The sequence below is a fragment of the Trematomus bernacchii genome, unplaced genomic scaffold (genome assembly GCF_902827165.1).
Source record: "Trematomus bernacchii unplaced genomic scaffold, fTreBer1.1, whole genome shotgun sequence".
NCBI lineage: Eukaryota > Metazoa > Chordata > Actinopteri > Perciformes > Nototheniidae > Trematomus > Trematomus bernacchii.
Window position 1 is genome coordinate 6,877,679 of NW_022987477.1, and position 21,892 is coordinate 6,899,570.

At 42.4% G+C, this 21,892-nt stretch overlaps 3 protein-coding genes across 3 annotated transcripts; 1 reads left to right on the forward strand and 2 right to left on the reverse strand.

Annotated features, from left to right (window-relative positions):
* Positions 1-1,655: 1,655 nt before the first annotated feature.
* chpf2 (chondroitin polymerizing factor 2) lies at positions 1,656-6,656 on the reverse strand. Its single transcript, XM_034145663.1, has 4 exons — positions 5,413-6,656; positions 4,258-4,822; positions 3,938-4,120; positions 1,656-3,485 (listed from the first exon to the last, which is right to left on the reverse strand). Exons 1-4 carry the CDS (start codon positions 5,682-5,684, stop codon positions 2,211-2,213), a joined length of 2,295 nt encoding a protein of 764 aa, XP_034001554.1. The 5' UTR covers positions 5,685-6,656; the 3' UTR covers positions 1,656-2,210.
* A 440-nt stretch (positions 6,657-7,096) lies between these two features.
* abcf2b (ATP-binding cassette, sub-family F (GCN20), member 2b) lies at positions 7,097-13,019 on the forward strand. The gene is made up of 15 exons (XM_034145673.1): positions 7,097-7,202; positions 8,004-8,151; positions 8,278-8,490; positions 8,696-8,878; positions 9,096-9,267; positions 9,849-9,944; positions 10,027-10,129; positions 10,313-10,408; positions 10,651-10,770; positions 10,883-10,972; positions 11,469-11,579; positions 11,665-11,727; positions 11,907-12,035; positions 12,134-12,337; positions 12,439-13,019. The coding sequence occupies exons 2-15, from the start codon at positions 8,016-8,018 to the stop codon at positions 12,556-12,558; spliced, it is 1,836 nt and encodes a 611-aa protein (XP_034001564.1). The 5' UTR covers positions 7,097-7,202; positions 8,004-8,015; the 3' UTR covers positions 12,559-13,019.
* si:ch73-173p19.1 lies at positions 12,925-20,852 on the reverse strand. Its single transcript, XM_034145651.1, has 17 exons — positions 20,517-20,852; positions 19,462-19,568; positions 19,197-19,336; positions 18,877-19,037; positions 18,635-18,793; positions 18,115-18,553; positions 17,834-17,932; positions 17,508-17,598; positions 17,008-17,231; positions 16,661-16,903; positions 16,465-16,563; positions 16,111-16,304; positions 15,847-16,021; positions 15,602-15,758; positions 15,368-15,521; positions 14,833-14,944; positions 12,925-14,730 (listed from the first exon to the last, which is right to left on the reverse strand). Exons 1-17 carry the CDS (start codon positions 20,535-20,537, stop codon positions 14,555-14,557), a joined length of 2,751 nt encoding a protein of 916 aa, XP_034001542.1. The 5' UTR covers positions 20,538-20,852; the 3' UTR covers positions 12,925-14,554.
* Positions 20,853-21,892: the final 1,040 nt, after the last annotated feature.

Here is a 21,892-nt window from a genome sequence, read left to right on the forward strand (position 1 = left end):
GCGCCACTGTCCTGACGTCAGGACAGTGTTCAAATCTGGATCAGTTTTTATCAGATCCGTTGCAGCCCCTTTTTTAGAGATTTGGGTATGGAGGAAAATAGAGAGGGTTGTGTTTTCTGACACTTGGTGAGTTCCCTGGAACACCGGGGACACATATTCATGTATAAAAGACGTACAAAAGTGCATTTTGCATGATAGGTCCCCTAATGTACTTCCATACATTACACCACTGCCTAAGGTTGCTTATATTATATCATTTTTTTAAAAGAGCAATGCTACAATTTCTTATCAGCACCTTTAAAAATATATATCTGCAGTATTACTGATATACTTAAATGGTAAATGTCATTGCGATTAAGGCAAGATATGAGGTTGAAGTGTTACTTGTTTCTACATCTAAAGGTTATAAAAGAAATACCTTTTCATCATAAAGGGGTGTGGATGAATAAGGATGGTGATACATCCAGCTATTTCTTTTACTATGTAATATGATTTCATAACACTTTGTACTGCTGCATTGAACTTAATTGACATTTGATGAGTAATACTCAAAGGAACGTGTATGACAAATTTTAAATCTGGCACTAAACTAAGGATTACCTGCAGGATAAACAGAGCAATTAATGAAGACATCCATTTGATTTTAATTAATCTATTTTCCAGTTTTTTTGATCTGCTGACACTTTAACCCTTACCTTAATAAACAACATACCCAAGCCTTGCCTACAATAACAGAAACCTGAGATACCAATGGGTTTTCGGATTTAAAAAATGTTTATACTCAAAACATTTAGGGGCAAAATGTCATATTAATATCTTTATTTTTTCCTCCACTATATTTAAACTTTATAAGGGTTTATTCTATCTTCCAAATCAATGCAATAAGTAATCATTTAATAATGTAATAATTTTGCTTCTAAATTAACCCTCTCTAAAAGAACGCTCTCATACTGATAAAGTGTTGATTTTGTGCTCAGGATCATTTTCCTGCCTGAGCTGGCCGTCCCCAGAAGGTGGCAGACAGGCTTCTTATTGTTCCCTGACCTCACTGTGAGGAAGCAGGTGGAGGCCCTTTTCCACGGCGCAGTGCAGCGGTGGTGTAACGCTGACTGCTGCCCCCTCCCCACCTCAGAAAGAACCTCTTTCACTCTGCTGCTACACTATTCTCCCGACAAACCTCACATGGAGAAGTTTGGCATGTGGGGGGAGGTTCAGGGTGCGATCGTCTCACCTCTTTAGAGACGAGGAGGGAGTGTGAAGTAAGCCATTCAGCTTTTTTCAACCTCAGAGGGGTTAACCACCCACACCACGGAGGACCTTGGCATGGGAGACACGACCCTCCCTCTGGGCGCTGGGTTCACTTCTCTCCCTAAAGACATGTGTAAAGAATACTCGCCCAAATCCAGGGAGGCCCGGGCCGGGGTGGAGATTTACTGACTTAATGTGGGGAGACGAGGCGGGGCAGGCTGCTAGGAACAAACTGTTCACTGCCTCCAGGCGCTGCAGTGTAGCTTTTAAGCAATCCGGAAAGACTACATTGAATTACTTTAATATGAGCACGCCATCACCATCCCTACGGAGAAACTGTTCAAGCATGCTCCTACAAACTGCTATTGAAACACACACACTGTATGAATGAAGAAACAACACTGAGCGTAAATATCACTCTTTAATACCTCTTTAAAAAAAAGAAAAGGCAGCCAGCGGCTTCAGCTTGTTACCAGTATCATTTTAAACATCTTCAAATAAGGAAGACTTATGGCTCAAGGTTTTCCCTCAACAAAGAAGGCCTTTGTTCATTTGCTATCAAGACACAACCTCATAGAATTGGAGTATAAATATGTTTTGCTCAGCTCTTATAAGAATACATCAATGGCAGGGATACAAGTGACAGTAGTCGACGTTCGGACGCCTCCATGACTCAGAGTTCATCTAGACACGAGTCACGACAGTCAGTTATTGACTCGTAAGTCAGAAGTAATGAGAGAGATTTTCAGCTGTAGGAACTGACGCATCACAACACATTTGCTCTGTTAAAGTGTTGTGTTTTCCTACGTTTTCTTTAGCTTTAGCCTCAATCTCTTTCTGCAAAATACAAGGGCGTGAATTACAGTATATGGATCACTAAGTTCCCATATTATTATTCACATTATTCTGCGTGAGTATCCTTTAGTCAAGGCAGTATTTTTGTGGTGCACCCAACAAGTCTCTTAGGTGCTGTTGGCTTGCTCTTGTTCAAAAATAGCCATAGCTAGATGTGAGCGGGAGCCCAGGCCCTCCAGGTTGCTGAGGACACAGCGGTGGTAGATATCCTCGCTGAATCGTGGGTTGCACGCTCGCCGCACGTATTTCTGGATCAGCGCGGGCTCTACGGCTCTGAACACATGTAGGCCCGAGTAACGGACAAATATGTCATACACGTCCATGCTTTCCAGCAGCTCCTCGTTGTCCAAGATGTCAGCTGCCATCTTGGTCCTCGCGGTCATGTAGTCAGCATTGTAAAAACAAGCCTCGTCGAAGACTTGCCGGTCAAAGTGTCCGTCTCGCAGCGACTCAGAAGTGAAAGAGGAGGAGGCCGCAGAGGGCTGCTGGTCGCGGTACATGACGGCGGGACTGTACTCCTGGAAGTGGATGGGGAAGAAGATCTGCCAGTTGCTGATAGCGTTCATTCTGCAGCGGTTCAGGAAGTCGGCGTTGACCTCTGTCCACACGCTGGCGAGGAAAAACAGCGTGTCCACTGGGTGCTTCTTGGAGATGATGTCCATCAGCTTGACTTGTGAGGGCACCTCCGTCTTCACGCTGATCCAGGGGATCTTCACGTCACCGTAACGCTTCTCCACCTCCCCGATCATGGCCTTGATGCCGGCAAACACATCTGTCTGGCTGACTCTCTGAGCATCAAAAGGATCGTAGATGAACAGGAACGTCAGTAGAACATTGTCATGGGTGTCCAACGTGTTCATCACGTACATGTCGAGGAAGTTACCAACAAAGTCCTGATCCTGGGCGGTGACGGGGAGGATGACCTGCACACGCGTCGCCTCCGTCACATAGGGCATTGGGATGATTTCCACTGCGCTTAAAGGCCGCAATAAGTTAACCCGTTTGGCAATGACTTGACTGTGGCCTTTCTGGGTGTATGCCTCCAGCGCAAGGTCCAGAACATACTCCATTCCACGCGTGGGGTCAAACCGCCGGTAACCGTTAAGTAGGCGGCGCTTGTGGAAGCGTAGCTGGGGCTGGTAGCGTTCATTCAGACGCTCCACTGCGATCTCCAGAACTGCGTTTACATCCGCACGGTCAGCCCCTCTCATCTCACACTTCGGGGAGCTGTCAATGCACGAGTAAATATGCTCTTCGGTAAAGTACTCCCAGTTTATAACTTCAAAGCGGGTTTTCGGTTTGAAGGGAGCGTTGATTCCAATAGGCCATGTGACTCCAGCTTTACCCTCTGGCGTCAAATCACTCAGGTTGTTGATCTGCACCTGATGAGTACACACACAAATCTGTCAAAATTCAAATCAAAGCCAAGAAGGACCACACTGTCTAGTGTGCAAACATTTGCGTTTATGACGTGTGTGATTGCTCTGTGGTGTATTTAAAGTTGAGTCAACACAGAGCAAATGAACTATCATTAGCAGCTACTTTAATCACATAGTAATGCTTCTCAGGCAGATCCTATACACAGGATGATGACACTGGAATGTAACACTTCATGCCCTAGCAAAAGACTTCAATCCCATGTCTTAGCTTTCAGACATGTTTAAATATTGCATGTGCCAGGAATTTATGCCTTGGCTCTGAAAATCTGGGTGTGGTGGAGATGAGAACAAACATTATACTTTCACACTGAACTCATCACCAAAGCAGCCAACTGAAAGTGTATCATCAAATAAAAGTTTAAAGTTAAGAGATAGCAGTGTTAAAGAATACAAACCTGCAGATGTTGAATCTGTTGGTAAGTCCTTTCCAGCTCAATCTGACTGAAGCGTTTGTGTAGGCGGTACATGAGGTTTGGTTCCGATATAGGATGAACTGTGAAGGCATTTTTAAACTGTATGCTATCTTCACGCTCTGGATCTGCATTTTTCCCGAGCTCAAAGTAACGATATGTCATCTCCTGTGAGCCACACAGAAATCGACAAAGAAAATAAATGTTAGATATATGCAGATAAAAATCATGTGTGAATTTAATGAATAAAACTAGTCTCTTTTGAAGCACATTCTTTAAATGTATGTCCATGCATATGTCTGTACCTGGTGAACCTCCACGCAACTGAGACCCAGGTAATCAATAATGCAGCGACCCAGCCACTCATCAGGCCTCACACTGAGGATGTCATTGCGGCAGGTGTCAAGGTGGGGTTGCAGACGTGCTAGCAGACTGCGGGACAGCAGGTAGCCATAGCCGCCGTGGCAATAGCGTGCTTTCTCTTCTCCACCTATAAACTCCTCCGCCCTGCCCATATACAGGTCCTGACCTGCACTGAGGTGGCCCACCAGCTCTGTCAGACGATTTGCTTGTATGTAGGTGTCATCCTGGGATAGAAGGAACCAGTCATAGTCAGAGCCGTAGTGCCGATGGAGGTGACGCACTGTCTCGTACATCAGCCAAACTGGACGGTCGTCGCCGTGGGCAACCACAGTCATGCCATGAGGCACCTTAGGGCTGCGCAGGCCTGTGAAGAAAAAGGTGCGATGGAAGTGGTGGGCAATGGTGCGATTCACCGCCACGGCCAGTGTGTTGAGGGTAGCCCGGGAGGTCAGAACTCCCGCCAGCAGCCGCTCTCTGATGCCCAGTTCTGTGTGGATATAGCGAGTCCTGGAGAGGGGAAGTAAAGAAGGTTAAAAAAAGAAATATGACATTAAATCACAAACACAATAATGGTGATAATATCTCATTAAAGTCAGTTTCTTTACATCACACAAAAATATATAGATTTCAACAGAATTAAACTTACACAAATTGTAAAAACAACATTTTAAATAGGACATGAAATACTTTGAATCATTTATCTAAATGTCTAGTCTTCAAATATGACCTACTGTACAAGTCTGTTTGTTGTCTTTATAAAGAGATTTAATCTATAATCTATCAACCACCTGTGTAACCCAATCAGTGCATTTAGATTATTGCAGGGGATAATTCAGTGTAAGCCTATTAAATTGAGGATGGAGTGTTTTGAAACAATATGGTAAGATATAAAGTAATGTGATGTGTTGCTTCTTTATCAAATCTGTCTTAAAATGTGTTGAATAAAGTAACAGGCTGCAAAAGTATCTACTATGCATGTTGTTCTACACCATTGAGAAACTATTCGCACAATTCTTTATAATATATCATCTACATTTTATAGGTTTTTTTTTTTTTTTCATATGGGATCATGACAGAAGCACAACTTTAACACTAACCTTAGGACTTTCTTGTGGGGCTTGTTTGGGTCCTTGTGATATGGAATGATACGTGGCTGGAAGTCTTCCTCTCCAGCACCATCTCTCGAGTCTCTCTGGGCATCTCCTCTGCCCATAAAAAGTCTCCCGTTGCCCAGTTCATCTCCACAGGAGTCATCGGTATCACCTTGTGTCCAGGACACCATTAAAAGGCTCAAACTACATCCCAGAGACAGCCCAAGGATAAGGGGTAAAGCAGGCCTGAACAGGGCCAAAACTGAGGAAAGACGCATATCTAGTAGTTATGAGCTACACTTGATGAGGTTGTTCTGGAAAACTTAACTACCTACAGATGTGTCAACTCTCCTGCCCTAATGGAAGACATTTAGCCATTCAAGGAGCTATGTTGGGGGAAACTGAATTATTGACACATACAAAAAGGTGCCTCAAATGTCACATAGTAGCTCTTTCTTCAGTCCCATCCGCTGAGGTAGTCGTTACGAGGTTTATATAAAGCATGTTATGTTAACGTTTAGTTACCTAGTAATAAACTACTTATTTTCTATGAGTAAAATAGTACGTTTTGTCATGGTAGAAGATACATTATTTTTAAATGTAAAGGTGACGGTTTCGTCGTTTCGTCAGAACAAATAATTGCAAATATATTAACACTATTAACATTTATTGCGACGTAACAGTTGTGTAACAACAAAGCAAGCCGTTTATGTTAGTCACTGCCATGTAAACTGTGTAGCGTTACTCTGGGTATTCCGTGACTTTTGAGCTAACGTTGTGGTAATTAGCTTAACTAATTCTCTTGCTAGGGTTAACACCAACAGCTACCTCTAAAGTCAGTTAAGTAATGTACCGTTAGCAAAACGCTAAATAACACCTGGTAAAGTTGTCCATTTGAGTTACGTTACTCTATTAAATAAAGAATAGAAAATCGAAGAAAGAGGACTTGAAAATAGTAAATATTGTTCCAGAAATCATAACCTCAACAGTAACGTTAGGTCGGAGAAACAAACATCAAAGAGCAAGCTAGCAAAGAAGCTAGCATCTTGTTTTAGTCCCGATATGTCTCCCTCGATCCTGTCCACGAACACTGACTTGAAGGCATTAGATCCCATTATTCATCGTTGATACAGGTACAAATCCTCCAAGCATAGCCATCCACATATCGTCCATTTCCTGAAGTTTCTTGACTTCCTCAATATTTGAGTGCCACACACACAGAGTGGAATAACGTCTCTCTCACGTATGGGTTTACCCTCATCATCACTGATATAGCCTATGCTGCTGCAGCATCACCTATGACTGAATGAAAGGACCTATGTTTTTGCGATAAGGATTACTTACGACAGAGTACCCAACACCACACCAAGAGAGTATCGTATTTATATGGTGTATAATTACAGTTAAAATGTGTCAAGATATGTGTATTTGTAATGATGCGATAACGGTACATGTATAAACCTTATCAGTTTGGTTACACCTCATAAAATGACCATATATCCATCACAACATCATTCGTTGTATTCCCAGGTGTATTAGCTATACAGCTATATAGTCGATGTCATAATGAATCACACAATTATTGTTTCCGATTGAGAAATAAAGTATGTGACTCATTTTGTATCAAAACGGGACATTTTACTGCAGTCCCACGAGAAGGGGAGGTAACATCTATTCTCACCGCCCTCTTTGACCATATATGGACTGTCTGGCGGTTTGACGTGCGGCTACATCCACCCGGCAAAAGTGGACACGAGACATCGGTGTGCTCCGGAGACCAGTTATTCATTTTCTAGGTAAGATATATATTTACGATGTATGACAATTACGACTCAAATAGCCAAGATAAGCTGGTTAAAGACAAAATAAAGAATATGATTGAAAAACAAAAAATCCGCCGAATTAGCCGTATTCAGCTGGTTGGGCCTTTCGTCAAGTTAGCTTTAGCTTCACAGGCCTCTCAGCTGTAGTTAGCAACCGTTGTTAGCTTAGCTAGAGAACTCACGTTTAAGCAGTAAACGGCTGGTTTATTAATACTGATATCATCCATTTCCTATGTATGACGCAATGTCTTTATCAGCTAACACATCTGCTTTAACATTTTCGTAGATTAGTTTTACTCGGATCTGAACAAATATACCGGTAATTCTAAGAGCGTCAGCTACCGTTAGCTTATAACAGTATGGCCACCAGGCTTTTTAATGTGACGAGACCAACGTGCAAGCAGGTGGGATTGGAAGGAAGCAAAATGCGGTCGTGGTTAGCATTGTCACTATCATAAACGATCTATATGCTTTACCGTTAATGATGTCGTATATATAATAACGTTAGCCTTTGATTTAATCCTTTTTAATTCGTTGAGTTTCACGACCGGCATTTTTGTGACGCCACATCACCGGCGAATGTTCTAGGCCACTTTCCGTAAGCCATTAGCCACCCAGTTGTGTAATCTCATTATACCAGTAAGAAGTATTCACAATATTTAGCAATTATCAAACAACTCAGAATCGGGATATGGTATACATTTCATCATCTGTATAAAAGAGAATAAGAGTGTTGATCTTTGTGTCCTTTTTACATTTTTTGATGTTGAATAGGCTATCGCAACCATGCCATCCGACTTAGCTAAAAAGAAGGCAGCGAAGAAGAAGGAGGCTGCCAAAGGTCGCGGGCGTACCAAGAAAACTGATGAACTAGAGGATGGTGATCAACCAGAGGCCCAGTCCAATGGAGCACAGAGCAATGGTGAGAGGACTTATCTTTGAGTAAATGCTATAAGTTGTGATGTGTACTACGTATTCACCTTCACAATGTCTTAATGTCTAGCTTGAAATATTGGAAAATTATGACACGGATTTTTTTTTTTAACAGGAATTGCCAGTTTGACAAAGGAGATTGATGAATTTGAACTGGCAAAGACAGAGGCGAGGGCTGTGACAGGCGTTCTGTCATCACACCCCAACAGCACTGATGTCCATGTTACCAGCCTGTCGCTCACCTTCCATGGGCAAGAACTGCTCACAGACACCAGCCTGGAGCTCAACTCAGGAAGACGCTATGGTCTCATGGGCCTGAATGGCACAGGTAAAATATCTCTTCAGTAGTATTACTAAGTAGCCTGTACATTTGCAGTGTCTGGTGTACATTTTAGGAACTTGGATATTCAAACTGCTAATTTACAGCATTTACCTATTGTACAAGGGGGATTACTGTTGCTCAGAATATATTGTTCCAAGTCGTATACCTTGTCAGGGAAAATGTAATAATCATATCATCTTTTATCTACCAGGAAAATCCATGCTGCTGTCTGCCATTGCTTCTCGTGAGATCCCCATTCCAGAGCACATCGATATTTACCACTTGACCCGGGAGATGCCCACCAGCGATAAGACTGCTCTGTACTGCGTCATGGAGGTTGATGAACAGAGGATTATGCTGGAGAGGGAGGCAGAGAGACTTGCCTCTGAGGACTGTGAGTTACACATGATGTACCAAGCAATGACTTCAGAGGAGAAATGTATTGTCAGAGGCAACAAACAGAATGCTGAGATATATTTAACAAGACACACCCTATTTTGAATGAACATAACTCCAAGCAAAGACAATGAAAATGGTATACATCACTTATCGTGGTTCTTAAGCTACATTGATTTGAGATCGAAATTGAATTCCTTTCTCCCCTTGCATAGCCGAGTGTGAGAAGCTGATGGAGCTGTATGAGCGTCTCGAGGAGTTGGATGCAGCCAAGGCAGAGGTGCGAGCGTCTCGCATCCTCCATGGTTTGGGTTTCACAACTGCAATGCAGCAGCAGAAAATGAAGGACTTCAGTGGAGGATGGAGGATGCGAGTTGCTCTGGCCAGGTAAAGTGCTCAATATTAAACCATTCAGTGACATGATGTGATGCCACCTTCCTCTATCTGCATACATTTGAATTCAACCAGGGGATTCAGAGGATTATACTGTTCAATTTGTACAATACTACATTCAGAGGCAGATCTTTTTTTAGGTGGTGTGCTCTTTGATAAGCAATGCTTGTCAAGGGTGTAGATATGAGAATGTAGGTTTTTCTGAATAATAAATAAAAAGTTAACTAAAAATTACAAATCGAAATTATGTAATACCCACTTGGTGCTAAGTTCAGATAAATCTAATTATGGCAGAACTGCTTCTTGCGACACGTGTACCTGGTCCTGAAAATGGATGTTTGCTGTTAAATTCAGACATTTTCTGAGGAATACCATTGAAACCTATGATTTCACGCATACAAATAAGGGCAAAAACCATTGAAGAGAAGTAGTCCATATACCTTCCTGAATTGTAATATAAAACTGACACCATGCAATTTTAGAAACGAGTGGTAATTGAATAAGCCATTGAAGAGTTTATCTATACAGAACAAAAACAAGCTTCACATTTTAATGACTTTCCTATATTTCTGCAGAGCCCTGTTCATCAAACCCTTCATGCTGTTGCTGGACGAGCCCACCAACCACTTGGATCTGGATGCCTGTGTGTGGTTGGAGGCGGAGCTCAGTTCGTAAGTTCCCACCCTACTCCATCCCTTTTTACATCTGTCCTAACAGTCAAAATGTGTTGCTCATCCTGCTTCTTCTTGTCAGGTTCAAGAGAATCCTTGTGCTCATCTCACACTCCCAAGACTTCCTCAACGGTGTGTGCACCAATATCATCAACCTGCATTTGAAAAAGCTGAAGAACTACACGGTAAGAACGGCGGTCTGAAACCACTGATGGCTCCTAAAAATAAAATAACCGCAGGAGCATCCCTTGGCACAACTTTAAAAGAATCTTGAATCTATAAAAGCAAACTGGGGCAAGGCTGTAACTAATTATGTGTCTGTGTGCTGCCCTGTATGATGACCATGCACATTTATGTTTGGTTTTAAGGGTAACTATGACCAGTATGTGAAGACCAGAGAGGAGCTGGAAGAACACCAGATGAAGCGCTTCAACTGGGAACAGGACCAGATCACACACATGAAGGTAAATGAGAGACACCATGTGTTGGGATATTTTCACTGCAGCGATGCATAGTTTGAAGGATAATCTTCCAGCAAGCAAACACATTTGTGGTTGACTTTGGACAAGATTTAGTCAATTCTTGCAGTACATTTTTTCATAACATGCATCCTTAATGTTTCTGTGACAGGAAATACATTTGACTAATAGTCATTTGCCCAATCAATACCTGTATTCATAGTTCTTTTTAAACCTCTCTCTCCTAGAATTACATTGCCAGGTTTGGTCACGGCTCTGCAAAGCTGGCTCGACAGGCTCAGAGCAAAGAGAAGACCCTGCAGAAGATGGTGGCCTCAGGCTTGACTGAAAAAGTTTCGAATGACAAGGTACTGTCATGATGACATGTGGTTTTTAAGACTTTTGACCAAGTGACATATTTTTAAGTGTCCAGTGGCACATGTATACTATGGCACTAACACCTACCTTTGTCTCCCACAGACTCTCACATTTTGTTTTCCTCCATGTGGGAAGATTCCTCCTCCCGTTATCATGGTTCAGAATGTGAGCTTCAAATACAGTGACAATGCAGTAAGTACAGTTCAGATTGTCATCCTCAATAAAAGTTGTAAATCCTGGCTATTGCAGCCTGTTAAAAATAAAATGACTACAGTAATCAACGATATAATTTATCAGGCTTTTTTTTTTAGCAAGCACGAAGTAGGCTACACTCTTATCTTATGTCCTTTTTTTATGTGATGTATAGAGACCTGGAGAAATTCTACATTGCTGTTATTTTTATTTTTCTGGCAATGCAGTCTTATTTGTGTGTACTGTTAACTATTGGTGCTTTCATTACATTTGTAAGTTGGCCATAGTAACTATGTAGGGAAAGACACAATACAGTCTAGGAGGCAGTTCAGAAAATGATCACTTTATTATAATGCAGCATGAAAACCAGGTCGGCGTCCATTTTTTAAAAGTGAACCCATGTTTGCGTGGGTAAATCTGTCTCGCTGACCCTCTGCCAGTTATTGACGTATAGATACATTCTTCAGACTCACTCATCTGTTACTGTTTCCTATAGCCGCACATATATACAAACCTGGAGTTTGGTATTGACTTGGATACACGAGTGGCTCTCGTGGGGCCCAATGGAGCAGGAAAATCTACACTGCTGAAGCTGCTGATGGGAGAGGTGGGTACAGCGTTATTTTTCATATTTACTCACAACAACCTGCAGTTTGACAAGAGTATTGATGTTCGTTCTCTTCTTTTCATAGCTTCTTCCCACCGATGGCATGATCCGTAAACATTCTCACGTGAAGATCGGCAGATATCACCAGGTATAACACTGAGCCTTTGGGCGGCACCTCAATACGCGTGCATGTGTCAATAATTACCGGTCATAACCCGGTAAAGAACCAGAACATGACGGTGATCCATTGGATTCATGCTAGGCTTCTATAGAAAGTGTATTTCCCTTTGAAACTAAATGTCTCCTATGTATCTACTTCTATTCCAGCATCTGACAGAGCAGCTGGAGCTGGACCTGTCTCCTTTGGACTACATGATGAAATGTTACCCTGCCTACAAAGACAGAGAGGAGATGAGGAAGCTCATTGGTCGCTACGGGCTGACAGGAAAACAGCAGGTAGGACTGGGATATCCATCCAGATGTTACAAAACAGGACATTTCCAAATGTATTTTTATCTTTTGGTCTCTTAATTTACACGTGTGTTATTTTCCAGGTCAGCCCGATCAGGAACTTGTCCGATGGTCAGAAGTGCCGGGTGTGTTTTGCCTGGCTGGCCCAGCAGACCCCTCACATGCTGTTCCTTGACGAGCCCACCAATCACTTGGATATCGAGACTATCGACGCGTTGGCCGATGCCATCAACGACTTTGAAGGCGGCATGATGCTAGTTAGCCACGACTTCAGGCTAATTCAGCAGGTATATATTTATCATTTCTATTAGACGCGGCACTGACGATAAGATTTTAGTTTAACCGATTGTAGCGAGCACCATTTATAATGTTTTTATTTTATTTTCAGGTGGCTAAAGAGATCTGGGTGTGTGAGAAGCAAACCATCACAAAGTGGAATAGGGACATCCTGGCCTACAAGGAACACTTGAAAAATAAGATCCAAAAGCAGGCGGTGCATGACATCTAAAGAAAAGTCCCTCAGAGGCACTCCTTTATCTCATCATGGATTTGACCTGCAAGCTCCTGAAGGAAAAGGCAGGGTTTACATTGGAAGGAAATGTCATAAACTAGAACTGAACCAATCTCTTATGCATCTTATTGGACATGTCTCTTGTACATGTTGTACTGTATTTCCATCTCGGTCCAAACACCCCCTCCCTCCCCATCCCCCCGCACTCTGATTGGCTGATTCACCTGAAGCATCTCAGTGCATTTTGGAATGCATTCCATTGTGCTGTCTTCATAGAAAAGTTTTATTTTTCCGAAATGTTCTGTTTTATCCCAACATGTATGCAGCAGCTTTTTAGGTCATATTATGATATTTCAAAGTTGATTTTTTTTTTTTCCTGTCTAAAAGAGCAGTTCTGCCTTATTTAACAATGTAATGCAATAAAGGTTTGCCTGAATAAACGGAACATAAAAACAGCATATTCGGCTTCAGAAGACTTTAATATTTTTATTACACATAATGAATACAGTGCTCGTATCCAAAAGCCTTTAGGGAAAATAAACTATTTTACATCTCTGTAAACATAGGACAAAACTTGAAGTGATTTAAAAGAAGTTGCTTTGGATTCTGGCTACATAGACTACACTGTACACTGCTGACCCCGTCCTTCATGTCGCTGGAAATGTCTGGGCTGTCCAAAGAATAGTGGCATCCCTTGGCATAATGAACACTGATAAAGGATTAATATGCGCTTTTTAAACATGAACTGAATCCAATGCATCATTTGGAGGCATTTAAAGAGTTTTAGGGGACGTCTGGTTTGCTGTAAACTATCAATACACAAGTCATGAAACTGTCATATGCTTTTACAGTAAGTTGTGTTCATGTCAAATAGGAATGGCTTCATTTTGCTGCCACCATGACAACAACATGGTCAGTTTCTCATTTTAACTAGATTTATTTTTTTTAAAGATAGAAATACCACTATCACAGCTTGAATATTTTAACAGGAAAACTTAGTTAAACATTTCTTGTTAAAAAATAAATATATAAACCATTGGCTTCCTAGATAAATTGTTTATCGTAGTGGATCTAGACATTGGTAGATCTTAAACTATAGTTTGGTGTGTACTAAAGCTATAAGAAAATCCCAAGATCTTTTTATCATGGAGGCAACAATATTTTTCCACACCGATGCTAAAAGTGGCATTTGTTTCACTTTTAACATAAAGCCAATCAAAGACTTCTGATAGAGGAGCTGATATCCTTCGTCTTCAGTTGAGGTAACTATCCTTTATCTCTTATGACATCAGTTTGCTGTACAGTTTATGTACTTTATGTTTAATACTGTCAAATATTCACACCAACTAACAATTGGATATAATTCTAATAAATAAGGAGGTAAACCTCAGTTGGAAATGTATTCTTATAAATCCAACATGAAATGAATACAGCTCAAGATTCAATGTTAGTTTGACTAATCTGCCTTCACATCTTTCCAAAAATGATTGACTTATTGTTATTTAGCTTTCACTCAAATATGAATATATGAGGCTGTTAGTCATGGTCTGAAAATACATGCTGCGTTACATTTAATATGTTATTTCCTGTCGTCCTAAAAAGTGCCGTCCAGGAATGTCACAGATAGCTCTATAGGGCTGCATATAAAGCTTTATCACTTGTCACATGGAGTTTTTCCAGAGACAAAGGGCTGCAGTGTAGGCAAAGTGATGCAGATCGATGTTACGTTACATATGTAAACGCTAGTAATGGCGTTATAGTATTTTAAAAAACCAGGCTCCAGTTTCATGTTTCAACTTGGTAGCGTGCGTGATTTACAGATTAGTGGCACTAGCTGCAGTTGAAACAGTGCAAATACGTAGGAGGAGTGTTTTCACTTATGCTGTTTTTCGGAGGGTCCCGATGGCAGCTTGTTTCAGGGGCTAAAAGGGGGTCGCAGCAGTCTGAGGCCTCCTCGGGGTACAGTATGTGGACCATATGAGGATATGGGCGCTCACTGGGCTTCCCACTCCTCATCGGACACCTCATCATGGGGAATGATGCGAGTGTTGCTGGCCCGGATGCTGCTGATGTTAGTGAAAGAGAGGAGGTTCGCAATGCCCGTCGGACTCACTCCGGTGCCATCCAGGTTCACCTGAGCCAGATGCATGTTTTTCAGGAACTTCAGTCCTGAGGAAAAGGTAGAAATGGTTCAATGACTCAAGAAAAGATAGCAGTTATCAGTTGTGAGTCAGATGAAGAAACGCTAGTGATTTTGGAGTTTGACCTTACCGTGGTCTGTGATCCGTGTGCGGCTCAGATTAAGTTTCACGAGCTGATTGCACCGAATCAGACCTCTCCTCACTACCGTGTCTCCCACCTGCGTACTGGCTAACCCCAACACCTAAAAACACAGGGGGAAAAAAAGAGTAAAATATATGATTAAATACTATATAACCTGTCTGCAAATGTACACAAGCAATTAGCTTCAAAGCAGCTGTTCTGTTAAACATATTTGTTATCTATTAACAAAACCGTACATTGAACGACAGATAATGATAAGGTTTTTACGCCACTTAAACACCTGGCAATCCCCTTTCCGAGTCTGGTTTAACACATTTCCCCAATAGTGTTTTTGTAAGGATAAGTACCACTGTTAACACTAAATGAAGGATTGCTCTGGCAGGGTTTGATCCGCAAAGCCATCTGACTTCACCTAGTTCACCTGTGTGTTTATAATAATAAAATGTTAACGTTGCAGCGCAGCACAGTTTGTCCTCTATCATTTGTAAACCTTGTAATAGGCAATTGACAGAAATGAACTCACCTGGAGGTGCGGCAGAAAGGTGATGAGTTGGGCCACTCCTCGACTGGTGACCGCTGTCCGGTCCAGACAGAGCTCCTGAAGCGCCAGCAGGCCCCGCAGAGAGGGGAGCCCTGCATCTGTCACCTGGGTGTTGCTCAGTGACAGCTTCTTCAACCTGCACAATGTACACAACGCTCCTGTCAGTATCTCTGTGTAATCATATCGAAACGATGTGTTAAACAGCGTGGGAATGACCTGATCATGGTGGAGAGCTGGCTGACTCCCTGGTCTGTGACCTGTGTGTAGTCAGTCAGGTCCAGTTCTATGAGCACAGACAGTCTAGAGAGGAATGATAACCCGCTGTCTGTCACGCAGTGCCGTCCAGGGAGAGTCAGCTGGGTCAACTTTAGACCTGGAAGGAAAGTAGAAACCTCTCTTAGGAGTTGTATTGACTTGGAACATGTGGTTTCAATCCATCAATGTGCCTTATTTTCCATTACCTGAGATGATCTGCAGGGTGTGATTACCATCCGCTACGGGGATTCCTGCCAAACTGAGGGCAGACAGAGCAGGGTGGGTGGAGAGGTGCTCCAGGGAGCTCTCTGTCACATCTGTCCCATCCAGGTTGAGAGTCTGCAGGCTGGACATCTCTGCCAAAGCTGACACATCCCTGACCTGGCACCCATCGAGACAAAAAGAAAATGTTAAAAACTGGCTTTTCTGTGAGTTACCAGTCATGATGTGCCCAGTAAAGCTGAGGGTACCTTGGTGTGCTTGATGCTGAGCAGCCGCAGGTGTGGCACACAGGAGGGCAGGGCTCCCAGAGTGGCTTCAGTCACAGCCGTCTGGTTCAGGCTGAGCTGAGAGAGACAGGACGGAGCGGACTTGAGATAAAGTACCATCCCGGCGTCTGTCACTTTGGTCTGGTCCAGGGACAGGAAGTACAGGCTCTTTAAACCTTGTGGAAAGAAGAAAAATGGTGTCACTACGTGGCAAAACACATCAAGACAAAGCCCATTCTGCGAAAGTACTTAACGTGGAGCAATTTATGTTGGGATCTGCCTTTTTTGCACGCAATTGCCTATAAAGTGGTGTTAGCAGTTTGCAGAAAGCCTTACCTGTGATATGCTGCAGACAGGAGTCGGTCAGTTTGCAACAGGAGGCCAGGTTCAGGTTCTGGAGTTTAACCAGGCTGGACAGGATCGACAGGCCAGAGTCTGGAAGAACAAAATAAGATGGTTAAAATAAATTGGCAATAACCAAACTAATTGCGGAACAATAAAAAAAACGTCATCCCGAGATGTAATTCTGTACCAGTGATGAGAGGCGAGTTGACCAGACTCAGATGCTTCAGTGCAGTAAAGGCCCTTAACTGCCGCAGCAGCTCATTGGTGGTGTAAGGGTAGCAGTTTAGGACAAACTTTTGCAGTGGGCAGCCGAAGAAGAGCTCCAGGGTGCGAGGACGTAGGAGCCTCTCACGGGACATGTGGTTCAGCAGGAGCTCTGCTAGCTCCGGGGTGAGGCATGCCAGACTGCTGCTGTACTGCATGCTGGGAGCTGTAGTAGGGAGTAGATAAAAAGGGCCATGGATGCTGACAGTGAGTAAAATGTTCAGGGTAATAAGTGAGTCTTATAAGTGAGTGTTCTAAATGGTCTCTTACCAGTCATGAGGTGGACAGTTGCACGTGTTGCCAAGGCACATAGGGACGGCACGCTGGGGGCCCTGTAGGGTTTTTTAGGGGGTGACGGCTGTCCCTGGGAGGCACGGGGGTCTTCTTGCTGCGCAGCTCTTTGAAGACGCTCCACTGCAGCCAGACCTGCGGCTCCAGGAGCCTCCCGACCCCCCGCATCCTCTGCCTCTGGTGGATCCTCATGAGGGGCCTCCCTGAAACACACAAATGCAACTCTCTTTTATATCGACGCTATATTTTAATTAACATGAAACATATTTTATGGACCATTAACATGAAAAAACCATCCCTGGTTATTCTAAAATGCCAGCAACATTTTATGTTTATGAAAACCCAGTACATGGGATACTACAGAATAATTCATTATAACCAGCTGCAAAACGGTTTGAATCAGTTGTAGTCCAGAACATATAAAGTTATATCAATTTACACGTTTTTATGTAAAATTGTCATATTGTCTTTACACCCACCTGAGTCGATTGCCTTGCTCTGGCCAGAGGTGCCTGGGCTCAAATTCTCCACGAATCCTATTATCTGGAAAGAAAGGCAGCCGTGGCATCCCTGTAAAACATACAGTGAAAAGTGACAATTGTAAAATATCACCAAGCTGTAACTCAAAATACTAATAGCACTTGTATAGTCCTCTCGTCTTTAATATTTAAAAAATGGTTATGAAACTGAATGGTAGTAACTTGAAGCCAGAGGAAGTTCTAGGAGGATTAGGAAGTCACATACAAGGGAAGCAAGCAACATGTAGGTCAAGCAGCGATGAGGTGTTAGACTCAGAAAGTAGTACCATTAAGCATATCAAGTGCTTCTTCCTCTTCTCCTTGTTCTTCATCCACCTCAATGCCGGCATTTCCCTCCACATCAGCAGCCAACTTATGGCCGCGGCCTGTTGAACAGAGCAAGGAATATTATTGAATGACTGAACAGCTATTTAAGAAATTGCTCGATATTCTGATTTGTTTAAATAATTGAGCCTATAAAGTTGCAATGTGAGGAGCTATTTCAGAAGTCTAAATGATTTTCTCCATACAAATCTGATTGTAAATGTAATGATATGAGAGTTTTTACCCCAGGAGTGAGATGGCCCAGACAGTGGACCCCCTCCTGGTATCCCTGCGTAATTCATGGCCTCTTCCCACACCTGGTTGGGGATTGGAGGAGGTAGGCCAAGGTCCCGCCCTCCCGCTCCCTCCAGGACAGGGATATGTGGCTGAGGAGACGCATCACAAGGAGACGGCAGGGATGATAGAGGTTCTGCGGGACTCGGTGGATCCTGAGGTGTCTCTGGAGGAGTGGTCTGAATGCACAGTGCAGCGTTGGGTGTGAGGCCGAGTGAGTGCAGTGAACAAGCCAGCTCCGCCTCCCCGAATCGCTTCCGTGGAAAACCTTGGAGGAGAGAAAAAGAGGATAGGGAAGGGTGGCGTCCGGCGATGTGCTCCACGACGCTGCGGAGAGGAGCGTCAGCTGGGAAGCGCTCACGCATGGACTCGCCGGAAGGGAGTCGAATCTGCAGCAAAAAACAAGATTTTCTGTAATTTCACTGTATCTACATCAAACTTACACATTCATTGATTATCATATGCCTTACCATGAGGAGGCAGTTGTTATCCACATTAGTTTGAACCGTTCCTCCGAGTTTCTGCGCTGGAACACTGGGAGGAGACGTCTCTGTGGCGGGACTGGTCTGCTTCTTCTCCTGCAAGCTTCTCCGATCCTCAGCTATCCGCTTCAACACCAACTCGCGCTCCTTGCACACCAAACACACACAGGGTAAGATGTTCTGGCCTGACATTACAGTTTGGACACAACATTTTCTATGTAATTGCTGACCTGTTTCTTTTGTCTTCTCTCAGTTCTGGCCTCCTGAGCAACACGGTGTCTCTGCTGCTCCTCAAAGTCACTCTTGTCCGGTTTGATGCGGGACTCGACTGGAAGTGGTTCAGGGGACAGGGCGCCTGACTGTGATTGTTTCAGCACCAATGAAGGGGACGCTGTCAAAGTGAAGATAAGTGAATTTTGCACACTAAATAGGCATTATTTTCGGTCTTATTCAAAACCTATTTGTTAGATACAAAGAAATACAGGGTATAACAATGGTGGATTCAAGTTATACAGAACCCTCTATCCTTAAAACAAATGTGGTGTTATACCTCTGCTGTCAGAAGGAGATGTAGGTGTCTCAGAAGTACTTGCTGCCTCTTTTGGTGGGTTGAAAGCAGAAAATGCGGTCTCAGCAGGCTGTGCTGAATGCTTAACCAATTTGTGCCGTGGATACTGACCCTGCAAGAGCCTGTCAACATAGGATAGGAATACAGAAACATTATACTAAAAAGACTGGTCATTTAATTAGAACGATATTGGCATTTATGAAATGCTAAATATTTGGGATTTCAGAAAAGAGCTTGCATAATTTACCAGTCAGCTGCGTCAGACACAGAAAAATGCCCCGCCTGAACAGCTGCCTGAATCTGCTCCTCAGAGAACCCCATCTCACCGAGGATGAGGAATAGCTCCCCAATAGTCTAGAAAACAAGCAAATCAAATCAAAAATACATGTTAACAAAGATTTAACTATAGTTATTTTTTTTCAATCAGCAGTGATGCAGGAACAATTAGTATAGAGGGGTACATTTACTTTGATTCAATGACTGACAAATAAAAACATCTTACATTTTCATTAAAGGTTAATAGAGAGGTTTTCGTCACATTAAAACAAAGATTTTAGACAGACTTTTTTACTTTGCTTATAGTGTCTATACTAGTTGTATAACTGCTTTATTTGCCATGTTTGGTTTGTGAGGTTGCCAATGCCAGTATTCAATGAATGAATCAAATAAATATCCCGTTGATCATTCTTTTTCTTTTTTTAAATGTGCACCTTACTATACTTTACTAATGTTACATTACCTATAGATAGTTACCTATTGCTTATGCCGTTTAATCAACAAAATACACTGTCTGACTAGTGTATTTTGCCAGTTTCATTATCAACAACACGCTAGTGCATTGTACATTTGCTATTTGTTGCCTTTAACCTTGCCTTGAACCTTAACTTAAATGTATGCTATCTACCAATACGATTCACTTTTTTAAAGTCTGGATTAGCTACAACATATTTATTTATCTGTGTTTGTCCTTCATTTATAGTGACTATAGCTGAGAATCTAAGTTACTGTTTGCTTGTAAAGTTGGTAGCCTTTAGTTAACCTATGTCTGGGTAAATGCAATAATTCACAGTCAACTCAGCAAATGTATACTAACCAACAGATGACAAGCTAACCTACAGCTAATGCTAAGTATGTTGTTATGTCTATGGTACAGTGGGGGCTGTCAACAAACAACGTTAGCATGGCAGCTAACAGTTAGCTGAGGCACAACGATGGCGACGCAAAAGCTAAAGCAGCTAGCTAGCTAATATGTATGTGCAGTGCAGTGTCATGTCAAACGCAGCTCTGTAATTTGCATCTTACCGGGGGGGCAGCAGAACTCATGCCGTTGTTTTAACGTTAACGAATGAAAATCAAAGTGTAGCTAATGCAAAGTAGCAACTTTGTTGACTTCCTGGATGGATCTGCAGCGCTGCCTGCTAGCTTAGCAACACTGACGGAGCTCTCTGGGATTGACAGAACATCAACAAGAAACCAGCCTATCAACACTGCGGAGAGCAGGGGTTTTCTCCACAGAGGCAGCGGTGCGCAAATCCAGTCTACCCTGAGTCCCTGCCCTGACAATAATTTAAATATCTCTGTTCAACATTTCCATATAATAGGAGATATTGATTTTATGTATGCGAAGAATAGACACACTACACTGCCGGTGAACGTCGGAGTTAACAGTACACTATCTATAATTTTCCAAACATGTGACATGGGCAGATTATTGCACAATTAAACCACATAAAAAAGAAAAACAACGAAAGACTGAGCGACAGAAAGAAAGAAAGACAGAAAGAAAGAAAGAAAGAAAGAAAGGAATTGCAGGTTAATCATATATAACAGGTAAAACCCCTGACTCCAGTAGCAGCCCTCCACCAGCAGGGGTCGCTCTTACTCTGTTTTTATTGATATGCCCTTCGCATCATGCAAGCTGCACATTCATGCAATCAGCTAATCAAATTTAAAAAACGTATTGGTTCATAGTAGACTTCAGGCAACGAACCTCCAAAAAATAAGATAAATATTAAAAGGAAAACCGAAGCTAGAAACAAATAATTTTCTTCTGTCAAGTAAGCTTTCATTTTTATAATTCTATCTGACTTACAAACATGATAACAATCATTCAAACAGATGGTTAAAATTGTCCGATAGATTAAAGGAATGTGGGACTCTAACTAAAGTACTTTATTAAGTTTATTCAATATAGTTTCATAAAATAAATGACTACAACCTATACAAGGAAGGTATGATAAATCTAACCTTTCTAAAACATTTAAATTAAATAAAGTAGGAAATGAAGGATTGACCATTTAAAAAGAATACTGCTACCTGTGCATGTGTGTGTTCATTTAGTTATAAGTTATGGTGGGCACAAAAGGCAGGACACACAGGCAAAGCAAGCTTTTTACTTAGGTATAGCAACAGGTAGTTATGACTAAAAAGGCAGATCAAAAACTCTAACAGCCTGAGATCATTTGCAGATACTACCCAGAGTAGCTAGAGTAAACAAAGGCAGTACCACTATGGCTATGAATCACAATGACTGATCTGACATCTGGCAAAGAGTGTGATAATGGACTAGTGTATATAGGTGACTAATTAGAGGAAATGAGGGGCAGGTGTGCAAGTAATTGTCAGTTTGACCCTCCTTTCTTCAAGATCAGGTAAAACTGGAGCTACTGTACTGAGCC